The sequence below is a fragment of the Mobula hypostoma genome, chromosome 27 (assembly GCF_963921235.1).
Source record: "Mobula hypostoma chromosome 27, sMobHyp1.1, whole genome shotgun sequence".
Classification (NCBI taxonomy): domain Eukaryota; kingdom Metazoa; phylum Chordata; class Chondrichthyes; order Myliobatiformes; family Myliobatidae; genus Mobula; species Mobula hypostoma.
In genome coordinates, this window is record NC_086123.1 from 30,666,511 (window position 1) to 30,688,676 (window position 22,166).

General features: G+C 42.2%; 1 protein-coding gene across 3 annotated transcripts in view; it reads left to right on the forward strand.

Annotated features, from left to right (window-relative positions):
* Window positions 1–22,166, forward strand: part of pole (polymerase (DNA directed), epsilon) — a 135,227-nt gene that overhangs the window by 16,182 nt on the left and 96,879 nt on the right. For all 3 annotated transcript variants that reach the window (XM_063034149.1, XM_063034150.1, XM_063034151.1), the window contains 4 exons: window positions 1,988–2,120; window positions 3,179–3,292; window positions 6,652–6,864; window positions 8,479–8,586. In XM_063034149.1, coding sequence (XP_062890219.1) covers window positions 1,988–2,120; window positions 3,179–3,292; window positions 6,652–6,864; window positions 8,479–8,586 — 568 coding nt within the window. The remainder of the gene's footprint in view (window positions 1–1,987; window positions 2,121–3,178; window positions 3,293–6,651; window positions 6,865–8,478; window positions 8,587–22,166) is intronic.

The window sequence follows — 22,166 nt, forward strand, 5'->3', positions numbered from 1 at the left end:
TATATATTGAGGAAAGCCACAACCAAGCTAAAACAAGAGGCAGGAGCACAAAATGACTTCATGTTACTCATTGTAGCAAAAGGCCTTCTTTGAAAGCTGGGAAGAATATAATTTTGTTTCACATACTTAGCTCATATTGACAGAATATAGAGTAGATAAAATTCCACATTTTGGAAGGTCCTAAATCACAGAGATACATAGAAACCATAGAAAAACTACAGCACAGAAACAGGCCTTTTGGCCCTTCTTGGCTGTGCCGAACTATTTTCTGCCTAGTCCCACTGACCTGCACACGAGCGATATCCCTCCATACAGGGAAGAACCCCCCTCCCCCCCAATGTTTCCTTTAAACTTTCCCTCCCTCACCCTTAACCCATGTCCTCTGGTTTTTTTCTCCCCTTGCCTCAGTGGGAAAAGCCTGCTTGCATTCCCTCTTATCTATACCCATCATAATTTTATATACCTCTATCAAATCTCCCCTCATTCTTCTACGCTCCAGGGAATAAAGTCCTAACCTATTCAACCTTTCTCTGTAACTGAGTTTCTCAAGTCCCGGCAACATCCTTGTAAACCTTCTCTGCACTCTTTCAACCTTATTAATATCCTTCCTTTAATTTGGTGACCAAAACTGAACACAATACTCCAGATTCGGCCTTACCAATGCCTTATACAACCTAAAGAGATAACTGTTAACAACTTGTTCTATATCCAAGATGAAAGGATTTGCCAAGTTGCTTGTGAAAACTGATGAAGATGACAAAGGGAATTAAAACCATATGTTTATTTTAAAAAAAAAGGCCCATCAAAAAGGAAGAAAGTAATCCTAAGGCAAATGTGAACAGAGTGTTTTGATGAAACAATTGGTTTCTTGAATTTTGCATATCACATGCATGCTAGCTACTCAAAATAAAACCATCACAATGCAAGCACCTGTTAAGTTGAAGAGAAAAATTTGGAAAGGAACAATGAAACGGAGCACAAGGAGATAATAGGTTTATGTCTTTGTCTATTAACAGGGTTAGCTCCATTGTGCAGAGAGAGAGAACCCTAATGGATAGTTGTGGAAATGCCTAGATTCAAAACCTTGAATAGGGTAACTAATCAATACTCATCTTCAACTGTGGTCAAGATCATGCTAACACTGGCAAACAGAAAAGATTTGTAGCAAACTTGATGTCAAAAATTGTTAGTGGAATTTAGAACTTGTGAGCATTCTTCACTGTTGACAACATTTAACATATTTAAATGATTTAAGAATCACCATCCACTCGTTCACCTTGAACCAGTCCAGGCATGTTTCAGGAGGTGAAACTTCCAGACTTTTGAAATGAACCAGAAAAGCCAGGTCTAGATAAATAATCAGTGAGAAGTAAATTATTGTTGAAATGAAAGCATTATTAGATGAGAACAGAGCAGCTTTCTTTCCAATTTGATTTGTGAATAAATTCATTATAGACAGTGTGCCTGAGGCAAACCTCCAGAAACGAAGTGTAATTTCAGAGTTAGATGACTCGAGCCCTGGGAGGGATCCTTGTACAAGCTAGCAAGCTGATAAAATTTGCAACTGAAGTATTTATATTGTAGATATATGTGGTCATATATAGATGTGAAAATATCCATATATTCCACTTAAGCATTAAATCTCCAAATAAAGAAAAAAAAAGCAAGCATGACTACAAAGATTCATTTGAGGCTCGGAAGTTAGTATTTTGCTCTGAAGTGCAAACTAAGGAGCAAAATTGATGCCAATAAATGCCCTAACTTTCTTGACACTGCATACTAATTAGATGTACAAATTTGTCATTGCTGCAGGTGGCGGTGGAGGCCAAGTCATTGGGTATATTTAAAGCAGAGGTTGATTAGTAAGAGCATGAAAGGTTACAGTGAGAAAGCAGGAGAATGGGTTTGAGAACTGCTGAACAGTAATTTCTCTTTCTATCTGGGTTTGGGTTGCACTGATGTGTCATGATTGCTCTTTTCATGTCAGATGGGTGAAACGAGACAGTTACCTGCCTGTGGGTAGTCAGAACTTGAAAGCTGCAGCCAAAGCCAAACTGGGCTATGACCCTGTGGAACTGGATCCTGAAGAAATGTGTCGAATGGCCACTGAAGAACCACAGGTAATGATGACAGAAAAATAGATGGTCCCAGTCTTTTTTCCAAGGGTAAGGGAACCTAAAGCTGGAGGACTTGGGTTTTAGCTGAGAGGGGAAATATTTAAAGGAAATGTAAGGTGCGTGTTTTTCTCACACAGAGGGTAGTAGGTACCAGGACCAATGTTCTAGTAGAAGTAGGTGCGATCACTGTGTTTCAAAAGCATTTGATAGGTAAATGGATGGGAAAGGAATAGAAAAATGTGGCCAAATGCATGAAAATGTGATTAGTGTAGATGGACATCTTAGTGTCAGATTTCAGTGCTGTATGACTTCGTCACTCTATGACCACTTATTACATTCTGTGAACTAGAAGAAGATTGATTTAAGTTTACTTTCTATTTCCTGCTCATTTGTCTATCTCCCATCTACCATCAAATTTTGCCTTTTATACCACGAGCTAGTATTTTCCACAGTAACATTTGATGTTGTAGCCTGTCAAATGCATTCCATAGATCTACAGCATATGTTCCCCTTTATCCACAATGCACATTGTCCCTTCAAGGAGCTTTGATAAATAGGTCAGAAACCATTTCCTTTTCACAAAGCCATGTTAACATGCTTATCAAGAATTATTCTGTGCCTTAATCTAATATATTTACTAATAGCAACTAACGTTTTCTCCCTGACAAATGTCGGGCTGATGAATTAATGAGTATATTTGCTATTTACCAATTTTATGCAATGTTCCTTGGATTCTTTAATTGATTCTCCAAGTTACTTGCATTAACTCTTGCTGATCTGAATGGAGTTAATTGTTTTAAAGGAAACACTTCTCTCACAACTTCAAAAAGATAATCGGGAATACAGTCTTAAGACTTCAAATTTGCTTGCAACTTCAACATGCGATGAATTATTACTCTACACCTTTCAATTGTACATGTCTAAAATTGCAATGTAACTGATGTTGAAGGAAATAATTATATAGATATATATTGAGCTTGATTTAAGATTGACAGTTTTAGCAAGAAGATGTATCAGGAGGGGTTCCTGGAATATCAAATGATTCCTATTTTCTGTTTCAGACGTTAGCTACTTACTCAGTGTCTGATGCTGTGTCTACTTATTACATGTACATGAAGTATGTACATCCCTTCATTTTTGCCTTGTGTACAATCATTCCAATGGAACCCGATGAGGTAGGTTTATGAAATTTGGCGTATTTTAAACTTGTTTTCTGTTGCAGGAGTTGCTGTTCCAGTCTTTTAAAAATTCTTGAGCTGTGCCTGTTCTTGTGATTGAATTTTATTAGTGGTTTTTGGTATGAGATTCTAGCGAGGTTGAAATGTAGACAACGGGTTCCTTTCGCGGTGCTACTTGAAGCTGATGATATATTAATGAAGGGATTAAAAGAATCTTCTCAGAATAGAAGAATAGTTAATGTTTTTAGTTTTGATAACATTTGGAGAGTGATAATACAAAGTGGTATGGGGTGACTAAAGCAAGTGCTGCAGACGACCTACAAATCCTCCTAGGCAAAGTAGTACAAACAAGTGCAGATTTTGGTCTAACCATCAACTGTAAAAAAAAACAAACAAACAAACCAAATGTATGGTAATATCAAAACAGCAGGATACTTCCAACTGCCAATTGTGCATCGGTAACCAAGAGATTGAACAAAAGACCAGCTTTAATTACCTTGGTAGTTCTATATCACAAGATGCTAGAAGTAAAGTAGAAATAAAAAGAAGAATTCCCAGTGCCAAAACCAACTTCCAAAAAATGAAGCCCATTTTTTGCCAACAGACACACTTCTATGAAAACAAGGCTTAGGCTACTAAAATGTTACACCTGGTCAATCTTGCTGTATGCTTCCGAAACATGGACTATAACACCAGAACTCCAAAGAAACTTAGAAGCAACAGAAATGTGGTTTCCTAGAAGAATGCTGAAAATATCCTATAGAGATAGGGTAACTAATGAGACCATACTCCAACGTGCCCATACAAAAAGATCTTTAATGAGAACATTAAATGAGAGGAAACTTAAATTCCTGGGCCACGTCATCAGAAAGGGAGAAATAAAATGCCTTGCATTACAAGGCCGTATGCCTGGGAAACGCGGAAGAGGAAGGCAAAGAAGAAAATATATGGACACTGTGAAAGAACTAACAGATCTAAGTGTGTGAGATATCATTGACGCTGCGAGGGATCGTTTGATGTGGAGAGCCATGATCGCCCAAGCGTGTAATGCGCAAGGCACATGAAGAAGAAGAAGAATACAAAAGTGATTTTAATAGCATGTACAGTTCTCAGAGGATGCTAAGAAAATAAAGCGAAGATAGAACTTAATTAAAGAAGCAAATCTTGGAGAATTGATTGATCAATGTTTTGAGGAGGCACTGGTGGCAATTAAACTATTATAGACATAACTACAGACTGAAGCAAGACCTTTGTGAGGTAAGGAGCGATATTGCAAAGTAGCGTTCTCTCATGCTCATTATTCATACTGGGGTGTATCCTGACTGTGCTGGTACTCAAGATCTCAGCTATTGTGTTGAAAACAGCAAGGCAATAGCCAGCTAGTTCTAGTAAGATGAGGAAAAAATTCCCACTCTAAAACATCTCCCATGGCATCAGTAGTGGGCAAAGCAGTGAGTTCTTACCATCATAATAATACATAATTAGAACCTGCAGTCAAGATTGTGAAATATTTATGTGATGAGACTTGGGCTTGGTGAGACTCATGGGGAAACAAAAGTGAGTAATCAGTGCTATGCTCCTTTGCATCTGATTGTCTCAGTACGAATTAGTAGAATGCCACTTATTGCTGTGATATGCAGACAATGTAATAACTTATAGTCCAAATATAACAGGATAAAGATGGTTCAATTTCTGTGTCCACTGTAAGAAAGTTTGTATGTTGTTCGTGTGTGTGTGTGTATGTTTATTTCATCCGGGTGCTCTGGTTTCCTCCCATAGTCCAAAGACATACTAGTTAGTAAGTTAGTTGGCCATTGTAAATGGTCCTGTGGGCTGGGGTTAAATCAGTGGGTTACTGGGTGGAGCGGCCTGTTCTACGCTATGTCTCCAAATAAATAAAATAAAATGGGTTGAATTGGGAATGGGATGTTGACCCTTTTAAATCGAGACAGCAATGAAATGTGGAACAGCAGCTAAACATGAAATTGAATGACAGCAGGTGCAGAGGTAACATGAAGTACTGTTTCTTCAATTCCAAACTTTGTTTTTAGATATGCTAGATTATTCTGTAATTTTAGAAAGACTTCAAAAATACATCAGAACCCTGTTGAATTCTACTTCTACACAGTGTACTTCATCATGGAGGTGACAAAATAATTCTTTAAAACATGAAGAACAGGAGAAAAAAGTCGAGACTTGCCAATTATACACTATGCAGCAGAACAAACCAATAAGGGAAATGCCAAAAATGGGTCATAACCATTGGTCAGTCTTTGGTGTGTTGCTGCAAAAAAAAGTTAAAATAGCTATTATTAGATGACTTTAATATATAAGAAGACAAATTTAATATTCCATCCAAGTTCTTAATGCATGCATTAAGTCCTCATAAATTCATCAAAAAATTACAAGCCTTGAAATGATGGCTGAAGAAGGTATACTTTGAGTTAAGTGTGTTGATTCAAAGAATCTTAAGGAATTCAGACAGAACATAAAACCTAGTAAACCAGAGTTACTATTGTTGATTAATTCATTCAAGGACCATTTTGATGAACATGAGAGTTCTGTTAGCAGGAAAACCTGTGTATGGGAGATCAAGCGCACCACTGACTGCCTGTTAGTCAGCTTGTTATCACAAAGAATGCCAGGAAACACAAAGACAAAAATTAAACTTAAAGCATCGTAGGTGTGTGCCATTGTCCTAGGTTACCTACAGAACTCTGGTGGCCTTCCAATTTGCCGCCTTTTTTTGCTTTATTGAATGTTAATCTGATTGGTGTATTTTGTATGGTATGATTATGGCCGTACAGGAACCTGTCGTCTGCCATTGGAATATGGGTGAAAAGGTGGGCTTAAATTGGAAATTGGATGCTGAGAAGGAAAAAAAACCCTTTTCATGCAAAGGTTCAGATTCAGGTTTATTTATCTCACGTACATTGAAACATGCAGTAAAATGCATCATACAGTTAAAATTCAACAGACTTCCAAAAATTCATTAGACACCAATAGAATTGAAATTATTAAAGTGACATATTTTGTCATTTTATTTAATGGTGTCCAGTAGTAAAGTAAGTAAATCGAGTTGATTAATGAACAGTCGGTACAAGATGTGTGAGTATTTAGCTGATGTTTGCTGTGGTCATTGCTTGGTCTCCCAGTGCATATTTCCACCACAAGATGGCCCCAGAGTTTTGTAATGCCAGTAAAGAAGCTTGTGAACTTTTAAATGTGACTTAGTTCAATTGTTTAATTACATGAAGCAATGTGCTTGTTTTTTTTTCCCCATGGTAAACATTCATACATTTTGAGATGCAATTAATTGCATTTCTACTTTTGGTAATAAGCTCTTTGTGTTCTAGGTGTTAAGAAAGGGGTCTGGAACACTTTGTGAGGCCCTCCTGATGGTCCAGGCTTTTCATGCCAACATCATCTTCCCAAACAAGCAGGAACAGGTCTTTAATAAGCTGACAAGTGATGGTCACGTGCTTGACTCGGAGACGTATGTAGGAGGACACGTTGAGGCTTTGGAATCAGGAGTTTTTCGCAGTGACATACCGTGCCGATTTAAAATGGTGTGTATTTGAGAATTAATCCTCCTATTGTAACTCTCTGGGCACACACATTCAAAGTTAAGAGGATTATCTGAAATCTGAATTTTGTCCGGCAAAAAATGCTGGGATGAACAGTTGCATGTGTGTTGTATCTCTCATCAGATGAAGTAAAACATATGGGAAGCTGTGATCTGATTCATTAAGCAGGGATGAGAAGTAGATTCTTCACTGCTCCTGTTTTGTGCTGTGAGGATATTAGGGAGTCCAAATGTTAACAGGCCCAACTGGCTGATCCATTTGGTATCTATGCCTTCGGATTTGATACCACTTTCCTTTTCTTTCTTTGTGCTGGTTAATATGCACTCAAACCACTATTTTTTTCGGTGACTACATTATGGTATCTCCTCAAATTCTCACTTGCACATGGAAGCTATGTACTATTAACTTGCTAAATAATCTTACTTATACAGTCCCAAAGCTCCCATATGTTAGGGAGCATTTATTGCAGGGAATTCTTCTAGATGCGCCTTGGAAAAATTACTTCCCTTCAGCTTTACACAGTTGCAGGGTTTTGACAGCAGGTACAAGGCTGTATGGACCATGTTCCATTTGTAAGAAGTTCTAATTTATTTCAGCATATCTACCATCCTTAAAGTCAGCTAACTGTCTAAAATTGGTGGGATGGGTTGGGTCTGTTTTTAGTACATTTCAGGAGTACTTTGCTGCTGCCTTTCCAGACCCTGCTATTTCTTCTTTTGTCACCATGTGCTTTTCCCATTTTACTTTTCCTATAGAAAGCTGATGATTTGTTGGGCTTAAAGAGAGGTGGCATCACTAGACAATGTTACTGTTAATTATTTCCAAGTCAGAGCAGTTCTATTGACTGTGTCAAGTGCTCCACTATAAGCCTGGATAACCCACAAAACATTTTAGGTGTTAAATTGGGGCTGGATTCCAAGATCAAGCAGCGGTGAATGGACCTGTGTAAAACTGAAGGCAGGGTATTTTGTTTTTCTCCAAGGCACATCTGGGGAATTCTCTGAGAAAAATGCTCTGACACTTGACTCTGGGAATAACGTGATTATTCAGCTACTTAATACTACATAATTGAATGTATTTATTCTGACAATCTCAGCAGGACTGCACCTGATTGGTAAACTTGTCTTGTAAATGTCTCATTGAAAAAATGGCCTCCAGCTACGTTAACTTCTGCAGTAGCATATTAGGTTCCAGTTATAAATCAAATTTATGGTTTGTTCAATGCGTCAAGTTTCAATTAAGTTCAGAGCTGTTAATATGAGTGAGCAGCTATGAGAGAGGGGAGTGTCTGCGGTCCAATGATTGATCAGAGGTCATAATTTTGAATGGTATCAAAGTAAAATCAGAAGCGAGACCTATGTTCTTTCCAACCCAGCTGTCACCTCTGAGAACCTTGTTGGTTGAGTTTTTTTGAAAAAGACTGCTACTTTATATCTTGGCCATGGATGGAAACTAATTTCTTTTTAAATGAGGTGCTGTCAATTTTATACATAACTTGGGCATTACTAATTGGGAATTTAGCATAAATATACTAAGAATGATAAGACTATTGGAATTGTTTAAATTGTGAATTTTTTTCATTGACTTGCCTTTCAGAACCCAGCAGCGTTTGACTTTTTGCTGCAGAGAGTGGAGCGCACAATGCAACATGCCATTGAGGAGGAGGAGAAGCTCCCAATGGAGCAGGTTATCAATTTCCAAGAGGTAAACGGTATAATTGTGTACATATTGTAGTTAGACGAAAGAAAAAAAGGAATATTTCAATTTCAACTTTCTTTTGAGTAAAAATTTGGGCTTGTTTTGAATGAAAGTATTTTGAATTCTTAAATTATCTGCTTGCTGTTCTTAATTTACCTGCCAGATTATTTACTACTTTAGCATTCTTCAATTATCAAATCTCTAGAAAAAAATTAATCATTATTATTAATTTCAGCTTAATCTCTTCACCTATTTTGGATTTATTTCTGGATAAAATTTATCAGCCAACTTATACTCTAACCTGGCAGTTTTCCTTTTATTTGTTCATATTTCTTGCTCAAGATCTGGGTGACGTTGGTGGACAGCATTTATTGCTCATTTTGGACCTTGAGTTTGGTGTTGAAATGCCATCTTGAACCTCTGCAGTCCTTCTGGGGAATATACACCAACAGTGCTGTCAGGCAGAGAGTTCTTGGATTAAGACCCAACAGTAATATATGTCCCAATCAGGATAGTGTGTGATTTGTGGGGAAACCTATTGCTATTGGTGCTCCTGTGCACATGTTGCCTTTGTTCATCTTTGGGATCTGCTGTTAGAACAGCTGATTTTAGCAACAGCAGTACAGATGTAGTAGGTACACATTGCATTTTTAATAAACATAGAATCATAAAGATGTATGGCGTGCCAAAAAGGCTCTTTGGCTGTACTCATCCACGTCAGTTGTAACTTCTTTCTTTGCCCACGTTAGGCTTCAACCTCTACTCTTTTCCAATCCTTGGACCTGTCAAAATACCTTTTAAAGGTTGTTGCATCTGCTTCCACCATTTCCTCCATAGATTATTCAATGTAAACTGTGTGAAAAATCTGTCCCTTAGCAGATAAATTTCTCCCCTTGCACCCTAAACCTATAGCCTCAAGCTTTAGAATCTCCCACTCTTGGAAAAGAGTAGATTGTTATGTAGTTTTTATCAACCTTTATAAGGTCATCTCTCAGCTTCCTTTAATCCAGAGAGAATAAACGCAGCATATTCAAACTCTCCTTTGTAAAGCCTTCCTTTTGAATTTCTTGTGCACCATTGTTACCATATACTTATAACTCCCATAGTCCTGAACAAGTACAGCTTGACCAATATTTTGTCACAGCTGCAATGTGGCACCTCAACTCTTCTCCTCAAAGCCTCAGCCTACGAAGACAAGTATAGTGAATGCTTTATTTTCGGGAAGCTATGAGCTTTCACCCTAAGGTCCCACTGTATATCAAAATGCCTGAGGTCCCTGCATTTTTCCTGTTAGTGTTTAACCTAATGTGTATGAATTAAATTTCATCTGTCATCACTCCACTCAACTTTCCAACTGATTTATTCTCTGTATTCTTTCACAACCTTCTTTACTATCTACTACCTAACCAATTTTGCAATTAAGTCCACCAATCTTCTTATCCAAATTATTTTTATGTGATAAACAACAATGGTTCCAACACCAATGCCTATATACATCATTGGTTATATACTTCGTCAGATAAACACTTCTTGACTACTACCCTGTGCCTCCTATCACCAAGCTAATTTTGGATCTAGTTTGTTGACATGCCTTGGATCCCATTTGCCCTAACCTTCTAATCAAGTCTGCCATGCAGAATCCTGTTAAAAGCCATGCCAAAGTCAAAGTAATCTATGTCTTGTTAGATGGTTATTGGAGAGAATCAGAATCAAGTGTAATACCTCTCCGATAACTTCCCTACCGCTGACATGTGACTCACCGGACTATAGTTTCCAGGAAGGAAACTTGTCACGTTTAGGCATTTGATATTGAGTGAGTTCATTGAAGTTTATAAGAGATGTATGATGGAGCAAAAAAGAAATGAGGATGAAAAGAGGGCAAAATGGCCTAGGCAAGCAAGAATAAAGAGAATCCCAGTATACAGAAGCAAGAGAATACCTAGGCCAGGGACCAAAATGGAAATCTGTTTGGTGCTAGTGTATGTAAGTGAGATCCTAAATTAATGTTTTCCTATTGGTATTCACCAAGGAGAAGAATGTGAAGGTTGGAGAGTTAAGAGGAGAGTTATGCTTATATCATGAAATCGAGACTATCCACTGCCACCAAACTCATAGTTCCCTTAACCCGCACTACTTGCTTCTACCTCCTATCCAAGATCCACAAACCTGACAGTCCAGGTAGGCCAATTGTCCATGTCTGCTCCGATCACTGAGCACATGTCCTCGTATCTTGATTCCATTCTACCCAACTTGGTTCAGTCCTTTTCCAGCTACACCTGCGGCACTTCTCATGCTCTCGACCTCCTCAGTAACTTTCAGTTCCCAGCCCTGACTGCCTCATCTTCACTATGGATGTTCAGTCAGGATGAGTCCCATCAGGAAGGCCTCAAAACGCTCTGTTTCTTTCTGGACAAAAGAACTAACCAAATACCCTCCTCCACCACCTTCCTTCATCTTGCAGAACTGGTCCTCACCCTGAACAATTTTTCCCTTGGCTCCTCCCACTTTCTCCAGACTCAAGGAGTAGCCATGGGCACGCACATGGGCCCCAGCTATGTCTGTCTCTTCGTTGGCTACATAGAAGAGTCCATATTCCAAGCCTTGCCCTGTACTACTCCCCAACTCTTTCTCTGCTACATTGACGACTACATTGTGCTGCCTTATGCACCCTTGCTGAGCTTGTGAATTTCATCAACTTTGACTCTAGCTTCCACCCAGCCCTTAAATTCACTTGGTCCATTTTTGACAGCTCCCTCCCCTTCCTTGAACTCTTTTTTTCCATCTCTGGAGACAAACTATCAATAGACACCTTGTATAAACCTGCCGATTCCTACAGTTATCTTGACCGTACCTCCTTCCTACCCCATCTCATGTTCCTTTTCTCAGTTCCTTTGCCTCCGCTGTCTCTGTTCCCAGGGCGCGTCTTTCTTTTCCAGAACATCTGAGATGACCTCCTTCAAAGAATGAGCTTTCCCTCCCTGTGCTATTGATGCTGCCCTCACCTGCATCTCCTCCATCTGTGCTTACCCATTTTTGTGCCCTCTTAACAGGGATAGCGTTCCTTATCTAACAGGGATAGAGTTCCTTATCTACCACCCCATGATGCTCCGCATCCAACACATCCTCCGCAACCTCTGCCATCTCCAAGGATCCCACCACTAATAATATATTTACTCCCCCCCTCTGCATTTGGCAGTGGTCACTCCCTCCGTGATTCCCTTGTCCATTTTCCCCTCCCCACTAATCTCCCTCCTGGCACTTATCCTTGCAGCCTAAATGCTACACCTGCCCATTCACCTCCTCCCTTACCTCCATTTAAGGCCCGAAGCAGTCCTTTCAGGTGAGGCAACAATTCTCCCACAAATCTGCTGGGACTGTCTATTGTGTCCGGCGCATCCAATGCGGCCTCCTCTACATTGGTGAGACCCATTGTAAATTGGGGGACGGCTTCATCGTAAATCTCTGCTCCATCCGCCAATAGCGAAATTTCCCGGTGGCCAAACATTTTAATTCCAATTCCCATTCCCATTCCAACATGTTGTTCCATAGCCTCCTCTTCTGCCAAGATGAGGCCATCCTCATGGTGAAGGAGCAGCATTTTATATTCCTTCAGGGTAGCCTCCAAACTGATGCCATGAATATTGATTGCTCCCTTCTGTTTAAAAATAAATTCCCTCTCCTTCCCCATTTCTATTCCCCACTGTGGCCTTTTACCTCTTCTTTCCTGCCTATCACTTCCTCTTCTTGTATGGTCCACTCTCCTATCAGATTCCTTCCTCTCCAGCCTGTTACCTTTCCCACTGCTTGTCTTTACCAATCACCTTCAGCTAGCCCCCTTCTCTCCCCACATTTCTATTCTGGCGTCTTCCCCTTTCCTTTTCAATCCTGAAGAAAAGCCTCGGCCTGAAACCTTGACTGTTCATTCATTTTCATAGATGCTGCCTGTCCTGCTGAGTTCCTCCAGCATTTTGTGTGTGTTGATTTGGATTTCCAGTATCTGCGACTTTCTCATGTTTACGCCATGAAATTTGTTGTGTTGTAACATCAGTGCAGAATCAGAATCGGGTTTAATATCACTGGCATGTGTCGTGAAATTTGTCATTATGCGCCCGCAGTACATTGTAATGCATACTGGTAAAAAAACTTACTTACATATATCAAAAAAAGTTAAATTAATAGTGCAAAAAGAGGACAAAAATAGTGAGGTAATGATCTTGGGTTCAATATCCATTCAAAAGTCTGATGGCAGAGGGAAAGAAGCTGTTCCTGAATCGCATGACTATGTAGTTTCAGGCTTCTCTACCTCCTCCCTGATGATAGCAGTGAGAAGAGGACATGTCCTGAGTGATGTGGGTCCTCAATGATGGAGAAGTTAGTGCCCATGAGGCAGTTTTTTTCCAATCTTCTGCAGTGGCCCCTCCATATCAAACGGTGATGCAACCAGTTAAAATCTCTCCATGGTACATCAGTAGAAATTTGCTAGTCTCCTGAAACTCCTAATGAACAATAGCCACTGTTGTGCTTTGTTTGTAATTGCATCAATGTGGTGGATCCAGGATAGATCTTCAGAGATGTTGAGACTCAGAAACTTTAAACTGCTTGCTCTTTTCACTGCTGATCCCTCGATGAGGACTGGTGAGTGTGTCCTCAACTTCTCCTTCCTGAAGTCCACAATCAATTCTTTGGACTTACTGACGTTGAATGCAAGATTCTTGTTCTGACACCACTCAGCTAGCTGATCTGTCTCACTCCTGTACACCTCCTCATCACCGTCTGGAATTCTGCCAACGATATTGGTGTCATTGGTAAATTTATAGTTGGGATTTGAGCTGTGCCTAGCCACACAGTCATGGGTGCAGACAGAGAAGAGCAGTGGGCTAAGCAGACATCCTTGAGATGTGCCGATGTTGGTCGTATGCGAGGAGATGTTATTTCTGATCCCGACTATCTGTGCTCTCCCGATGAAGAAGTCAAAGATCCAGCTGCAGAGGTCCTCTTTTGGAGCTTGTTGATTAGTACCGGCCAGGTTTTGGAGGTTGTTGATTAGTACTGAACATTATTGAGAAATCCTATGGATAGGATTTACGGGCATTTGGAAAACCATGGCCTAATTAGCGAGAGCCAGCATGGCTCTATGGGGGGCAAGTTGTGTCTTACTAATGTGATTTAGTTTTTTGACGAGGTGATGAGGGTGATTGATGAAAGGAGAACTGTGGATGTTGTCTATATAGATTTTAGAGTCATAGAAAAGTACAGTGGAGAAACAGGCTCTTCAGCCCATCTAGTCCATGCTGAACTATTTAAACTGCCTACTTCCATTGACCTGCTCCAGGGCCATAGCTGGGTATGGACCTATCCAAACTTCTCTTATGTGTTGAAGTCGAGCTTGCATGCACCACTTGAGCTGGCAGCTTGTTCCACACTGTCATGACCCTCTGAGTGAAGAAGCTTCCCCTCTTGCTCTCCTTAAACTTTTCATCCTTAACCTATGACCTCTAGTTGTAGTCCCACCTGACCTCAGTGGAAAAAGCCTGCTTGCATGCACCCTATCTACACCCCTCATAATTTTGTATACCTCTATCAAATCCCCCCTCAATTTTCTACTTTCCATGGGGAAAAAAAACTCCCAACCTATAATTTTTTTTATATATAACTCAGGTCATCCAGTCCCAGCAACTTGCTTGTAAATTTTCCCTATATCTATCAACCTTATTTACATCTTTCCTGCAGGTAGGTGACCAAAACTGCACACAATACTCTAAATTAAGCCTCGCCTATGTATTATACAACTTCAATATAACATCCCACTTCCTGCACTCATACTTGGACCAACCAAGCAGAGTCCACTGCCAAGAAGGCCCACCAGTGCCTTTACTTCCTGAGAAAACTAAAGAAATTTGGCCTGTCCCCTAAAACCCTCACTAATTTTTATAGATGCACCGTAGAAAGCATTCTTCTAGGGTGCATCACAACCTGGTATGGAAGTTGTCCTGCCCAAGACCGAACGAAGCTGCAGAAGATCGTGAACACAGCCCAGTACATTACACAAACCAATCTTCCGTCCTTGGACTCACTTTACACCGCACGCTGTCGGAGCAGTGCTGCCAGGATAACCAAGGACACGACCCACCCAGCCAACACACTTTTCGTCCCTCTTCGCTCTGGGAGAAGGCTCGGGAGCTTGAAGACTCGTAACGGCCAGATTTGGGAACAGCTTCTTTCCAACTGTGATAAGACTTCTGAGTGGATCCTGACCCGGATCTGGGCTGTACCCTCCAAATATCTGGACCTGCCTCTCGGTTTTTTTGCACTACCTTACTTTCCATTTTCTGTTTATGATTTATAATTTAAATTTTTAATATTTACTATTGATTTGTACTCCAGGGGGCGGGAAGCGCAGAATCAAATATTGCTATGACGACTGTACGTTGTAGTATCAATTGTTTGGCAACAATAAAGTAACTTTAATTTTTGAAGGCCAATGTGCCAAAAGCTTTCTTTGTGACCTTGCCTACCTGTGATACTACTTTCCTGATGTACCTGTATTCCCAGATTCCTTGTTCTGCAGCACTCCTACTTACTTGTCTATATTAAATTCCATCTGCCATTTTCCCAGCTGGTCTGGATTACACTGCAAGTTCTGATAGTCTTCCTCACTGTCCAATTTACGTATCAACCACAGATTTGCTGATCTAAATAACCACATTATCATCCTGATCATTGATTACTCACGACAAACAACAACAGACTATTAGGGAATTTAATTTTCCTCACAAGACACTGACCCTGGTATTCGTTAGGAGACTCCTTACTTACATGACATGGACAGCTTTTCCTCCAGAGAGCCACGGCTCCGCTTACAATCGATACACGCACCCTCTTTATGGTTGTTTCTAATGGGTGTGGTTTGTTTAACTTCTCCATATTTGGTATTGTTTGAACCAAATTAGAGGGAAAAAACACCCAAGTCACATTGCCTTATGGTATACAGCTGTAGGCTAGATGTCAGCATCATGTAGTCTTTAGTCTACAGCAGTAGGCCAAAGGGCAACACCAGGATTTTCTGCTGATCCAGGCATTAAGCAATACAGATACAGAATTCTATAGTCTCACAAAGGTATTACCCAACCCAGTTGGCCAAAATGCTCCAAAGTCCCTTACTTTTTGGTCATTCTGATCCTTGGGGGAAAAAGGGGTCCATTTGAAGGGCGGAAGGGATGCATGACCAGGCAGGCTTCCTCATCATACTCTGGATTGCTGGTCTGTCTCTTGTTCGGTAGCTTGGATCCCCTGGTTAACTGGGGAAAGATATCGTTCCCAGAGGGTACCGGACGCAAGAGGCAAGAGTTCAGGAGGGGCAGCATGCATTTTAATAAACAAACCTCGCGATTATTAAGAGCAAGATTAGGCTGTAATATGCAGTTGTTGCCCCCCAACCCCACCCAGGGATCCGTGAAGGGGCCACCACCCTCCTTTTGGGCTGTAATCATGGATTCCCTCACCCACATTCCCAATTTGCTCTGAGCTTTTCTGTATGTGGTCAGCTAGATGGGCGATATTCCCAGATTCATCTGGATACTGGTGCAGCATTCTTGTCCTATGATTGAGCAAACTCCTCCTTTTTCAGCGGGTATAAAATCTAAGGCTGTCCCATTCTGCAAACTACTTCAGCTGTGATTACTTCTATATTTTTTTTGCTGAGTTCCTTCCAAAGCTAGCATAATCATAAGCCATAAGCATGGAAGTATTAGGTAGCAGGTGTGCTGTTCCCCCTCCCACCCCCACTATTCCCTTCAGTCCTGTCAGTATTAGCAGGAGGGTCTCAAGTGATGAGGAGTACCTGGTATGGTCCTTTCCACCTGGGAGAGAATCTTTTTTTAATGTTTTGACATGTACTGTGCCACCAGGCATAAAAGGATATGTTTCCTTCTCCCAGCGGAGGTAGTACCACCTCTACTTGTTTTTGGTTTATTCAAATGGCCTTTCCTAAGGGGTTCACTGCTTCAGTAGTCTTTTCATCTGTCCAAATTAGAGGGCTGTTACCCCCTCTAGTGAGGGTCAGGATCTGGCAAATGTGGGGCATCCCATTGGGACCTTGAACAGGATCAACTTATTTGTTCGATTGGCCTGATTTCGTAAGGTGTACAGGGCGATAGGCAGCGCCTTGGGCCATTTTTACCCAGTTTGTTGACATGTTTCAGCCAGCGTATCTTTTAGTACCCTGTAAATTCTTTCCACCACCTCAGTGGGCTGAGATTGATATGGGAAGTGGTATTCCCAGCCGAAACCCAGAGCCTGACTCAATTCCTCAGTCAACTTCCCAGTAAAGTGGGTTCCCCTGTAGCTATTGATTTGGTAAGGGACCCCAAAGCGGGGAAATGATATCCCTCATAAGGGTCTTGACCGCAATTCTGGTATCATCTTTTTGGGTCGGAAAGGCCTCCACCCACTAAGAAAATATATCAGCTCTTACTAGCAAACAGTTAAACCACCCCCCCACTAGCCAGCATGTGCACAAAGTCAACCTGTAGGTTGACAAAAGGAGTCTCTGCGAGGGGCAGATAGTCAAATGTAATGGGTGATTTCTCTATTATATGTTCGGTAGATTTCGCAACCTTGTACTGTGTGCTCGGCCACTGCCATTAGACCAGGTGCAAACCATGGTTTTGATACCAGATATATAATACCTCCTTTTTCTACATGCCTCCTTTCATGACTTGCGTGAACAAGGGCGTGTCGGAGACTCTGGGGGCAAACTGGCCGCCCATCAGGGTGGTGCCACACACCTTTGGAGTCTGCTGCGTTGCCTGTGTTGTGGGATCCATAGCATGAATGTGTAAGTCGCACTCGATTATTACTAAATTATTTGGCACCTGCACCGCCTGTAGCAGATTAACGATCAAACTGGCGTGTAGTATAGGCTTCCCAGGTTAGGTAATAAATCCCCTATTTTTCCATAGGGCTCAAAATCATGTACAACCCCAAAGGTGTAATGAGAGTCGGTATAGATACTGGCGGTCTTCCCGGCGGCCAAGATACAGGCCAGGTTAACGCACATAGCTCAGTTGCCTGAGTGGATGTGCCTAGGGGAAGGGCTGCTACCTCCAGTGTCTTGAAGGGTGTGACAATTGCATAGCCTGCCATGATTGTATGATGACAGGGCTTGTAGGAGGAGCTGTCTGTAAAAAGAATAAGATCTGGATTATCCAGGGGGATAGGTAACAGATCGGCTGGGCGGGGTGACTATCTCTACTACTTTCGGGCAATGATGGGGTTTGCGAGCACCAGGGAGAGGCACTAAGGTAGAAGGATTTAGAGCTGGTGCTTTTTGGAAGAAAAGGTTAGGTTTACTTAGCAACATCACTTTATAGCCTGTTTGGTGAGCTGTGGTGAAAGCGTATTCCATTTCCTCTGTTCAGTTTGTATCGAAGACTCCCAAAGTCCAGTATTCAGGGACCTAAGTGCCTGCAATAGTTCGTCATGCCTAGAAAGGTCATCATTTGCTTCTTGGTGGAAGGCTTAGGAGCCCGTGTGATGGTAGACCTATTCTTTGCATGCCTTTCTGCAGTATATACCTCAGAATATACTGATTTTACTTTGATACCATTCAAAATTATGACCTCTGATCAGTCATTGGACCCCAGACACTCCCCTCTCTCATAGCTGTTCATTCGTATTAAAGTAAGGCACCTGTTAGTCTTGCGAGACCATGGATCTGCGCCTGGAAAGTCTTCACTCTCCAGGGCGCAGGCCTGGGCAAGGTTGTGTGGAAGACCAGCAGTTGCCCATGCTGCAAGTCTCCCCTCTCCACAACACCAATGTTGTCCAAGGGAAGGGCATTAGGATTCATACAGCTTGGCACCAATGTCGTCGCAGAGCGATGTGTGATTAAGTGCCTTGCTCAAGGACACAACACATTGCCTCGGCTGGGGCTCCAACTCACTACCTTCAGGTCGCTAGTCCAATGCCTTAACCACTTGGCCAGGTGCCTACTCTCATTCATATTAACAGCTCTGAATTTAATTGAAACTTGACGCATTGAACAAACCATAAATTTGATTTATAACTGGAACCTAATGTGCTACTGCAGAAGTTAACGTAGCTGGAGGCCATTTTTTTCAATGAGACATTTGCAAGACAAGTTTACCTATCAGGTGCAGTCCTGCTGAGATTGTCAGAATAAATACATTCAACTATGTAGTATTAAGTAGCTGAATAATCGCATTATTCCCAGAGTCCAATAGCTGGGAATAGGTCCCAAACGTACTTCTGCCATTACACAAATAAGTACTGGCTGCCTTCATGAAGGGGGATGGAGAAGAAGGTAGAGCACAAGGCGACTACAGTGTACCAGCAGCTTTGGGAGGGGAAGGAGGCTAGTATAACATTTGGTGTCTGGCTCAATGGGTGAAATCAGTTACACGATTTGATTATTGGCCCGTAGGTCCTGTATGAACCACCATTCCTCTGGTCTTCCCAGTTTAGGGACTGACAGAATAGGTGTGTTGCAAGGGCTCTGAGTGGGCCGAAGAAGCCCTCGTTGTATCATGGTCTCGATCACTGGCCTGATGCCCTTCAGGGCATCCTCCGATAGCTGGTTCTATCTGACGGAGAGTAGGTGGCTAGTCTGCTTCAGAGTCACCCCATGGGGCGGGGTGGGGGGGGGGTTACTGTCTTGACAAGGCCGACGTACTTTTAATGGTGAGCCCGTAATTCTGGGTTCACTTGGTGGCTGTCAGCAGGCCCTGACCATTGAAGTTGGGGCAGGGGACGATGATGAGATGATGTCCCTTCGGCTTGCATGGAAGTAACGCCAATTTTGGGGTTCAAGAAGTGTACGCTGGGTTCCCAGAATAGGGGCAGGTCAACTATTATTCTCTTCACCATGGGGCCCAAGTCCTTTGACATGAAAGGAGGTTTCAGGGCTAAAGAGACTAGTGGTGTCTTTGTCTCTAGGAATAATTGTGTCTGAGCATGGAAAAGGCCGGGGTCTAAATGGACTTTGGCAGCTAGTCCCTGAGGGCCAAAAACCATGGCCCCACTAAAGGAAATGCACCCTAATGTACCCCCATATTTAGAAGTCTTTTTACGATAACCATCATCACGATCAGGGTCTTGGAAGGCGGCAGGACAGTGCAATGCAGTTGCCAACTTGTAGGTATTTACAAACTCTCCCAAGAATCCCCAGTCCCCCACTATCATCATTATTCCTGCCACAGTCGGTTTCCCCAGGGGAGCCGCTCTATATCCCAGGCATATAAAACTGCCTGCTTTTCTGTGGGTCCTGTTTTTTGGAGGTTTATAAAGCGAAGCTCAGGTACCTTTTCATTGGTTAGCTTGAGGTACAATCCCTCAGGAGTGCAATGGATTACGGCGTAATATTAGGTTAATGGGTGAGTTATTGGCTATAACAAATGTTTCCTCTATCCCTCTGCCTTCTCTTAATTTCTATGGGCTGCGATAATGGATCTGTCATGGAGACCCTATCCTCACGGTTTTTGTAGTCTCAGTACTCTGAGGCAATGCCACAGAGGGGCTTAAGGACGATATAGTGGTGCCGGAATCAATCAGTTCATGTACTTGTTTCTTAGCTGTTTTTACTTCCAGGAAAGCATCCTCCTGAGGGATCTCAGAGAGCTTGATCATAGCTGCTTATATCATCTTCCTCTCGTGGCCTGTCTGTTGGGGGCTGAAGAAGTTACGCAGAGTGAAAGGTGTCAGTCCCCAGGGATTTTTGCTGGTCATCCTTTCTCCCTACCCTCTCCTATCCTGTCCCTCCATGCCACCTCGGCACTCTGGCCAAATGCCGCTTTCACCCACATTCCTGCATATGTCCTGTCTCTTGTCCCAGGGCCTTGGTCAAGCTCCTGCCTTCCACTCCCTTTTTTTTTGCATGTACTGCCCCTTTTCTCCAGTGATCTTCAACAACCCATTTCGTTCCATGTTGGTCAGGGTCTGGGTTATCACATTCCATTGCTGGGTCTGCCAGTTCAGGTTGGTCAACTTAAAGGCATGGGCGATCTCAGGTTGGAGGCAGTTAAGGAAGGTTTGTACAGACAAGGGGGCATTTTGCTGGTCCAGGAGTACTCCTGCATGTGATTCCCAAGTGTTTTTGAATCGAGCTACGAAGTTAGTAATGGTCTGTCCTTTCTTTTACATGCACTGGGTAATTCTCTGAAGTCCCCATATTGTCGGGCTGTGGCAAGGATGGGGGCTTTAATTTCGTGCTCCCACATTTCCATCGCCTGTTGGGCATCCTCGCTGACTGTTGGTTGCCAGTCTCCCTCAGGATTAGCATAGTGGACTGGAAGTTGGCCACGGCCCCATCCCATGAAGTTCCATATATAACACGGTTCCTTAAATTGCCGGGCAGTGGGTTAAATATTTCACGTGTCTGAGAAAGCCAGTTATGAAACACTACAGTTTTCTTAGTGGATCAGGGCTGTCGCTGATCATATTGCATTCCTCAGCTGTGGTCTGGGGATTTAAAATGGGGACGTTGCCCACCATTATCCAGGGGAATTGAGAGGTTCCTCCCCTTGTGGTGCTATTGGGCATCCCCTCTCCTCTGTCTGGTGGAAACTCAACCCTCCATGAATGGAGTGTCCATCCCTGCCCATAAGTTCCAGAAGAATCAGGCACATGGGTTGGGTTCCGGTCCAGGGTAGCAGCCGGTGCAATCTCACTGCCAGTTCAATAACCTCCATATAAATAGCTGGAAAATGTAACAGAGTATCTGCTGTCCTCTGTTTCCAACCAAACCTTATTGGTGGGTGAACCTGGGGGGGGGGGGTCACCCAACAATTGTATTTCTTGTATTTACAATTTTCTTCTCTGTGTCCTTATTAATCTGGGCCTTTGTAATCGGATTGGGCATTGTTCATGGGGAGGTCCTTGTTCTTTTCTGATTGGGTTGGTTTGGTCAGGAACATAGCGGCCCGATTTCCCATTTTAACATATACTTTTATTTTTCTTTATTAGTATTGTGTTCTATTTTCTGTACTAACTGAACTTCATAGTCAGCTGATTCCCATATACAAATACCTGGGTCCCATTAAATATCACAAAAATATTTTGTCTGTTAGGTATGTTTTTCCTCTCCCAGTTTCCTCCTTGTTCCTGCTAGAACTCAGGATCTGGTTACTGGCAGTCAGGGATGACTTTACTCATGCCTCACCCTGCACCTAGTCTTGATTCCCATCTTTCAGGGAAATCTCAAGGGTAGGGTTTCAATTCCTTTCTGAGGGGCCAATTACTCAGTCGGTGCTCCGTTGGATCCCATATATAGGGATCCCAACCTCGTTGCCAAATTGTTAGGGAACTTCCTTTTCCACACAAGACTCAGACCCAGGTATTGGTGAGGAGACTCTTTATTTATGTGACACGGGGAGCCATCCCTCCAGAGAGCAACGACTGCTTACAGTCAGTACTAACACCCTCTTTATGGTTGATTCTAATCGGTTTGTTTTGTTCAACATATCCATATTTGGTGTTCTAAGCAAACTGGAGGAAAAAATCACCTAAGTCTCGTAGCCTCGTGGTGTACAGCTGTAGGCTAGAGATCAACATCACGTGGTTTAATGTCT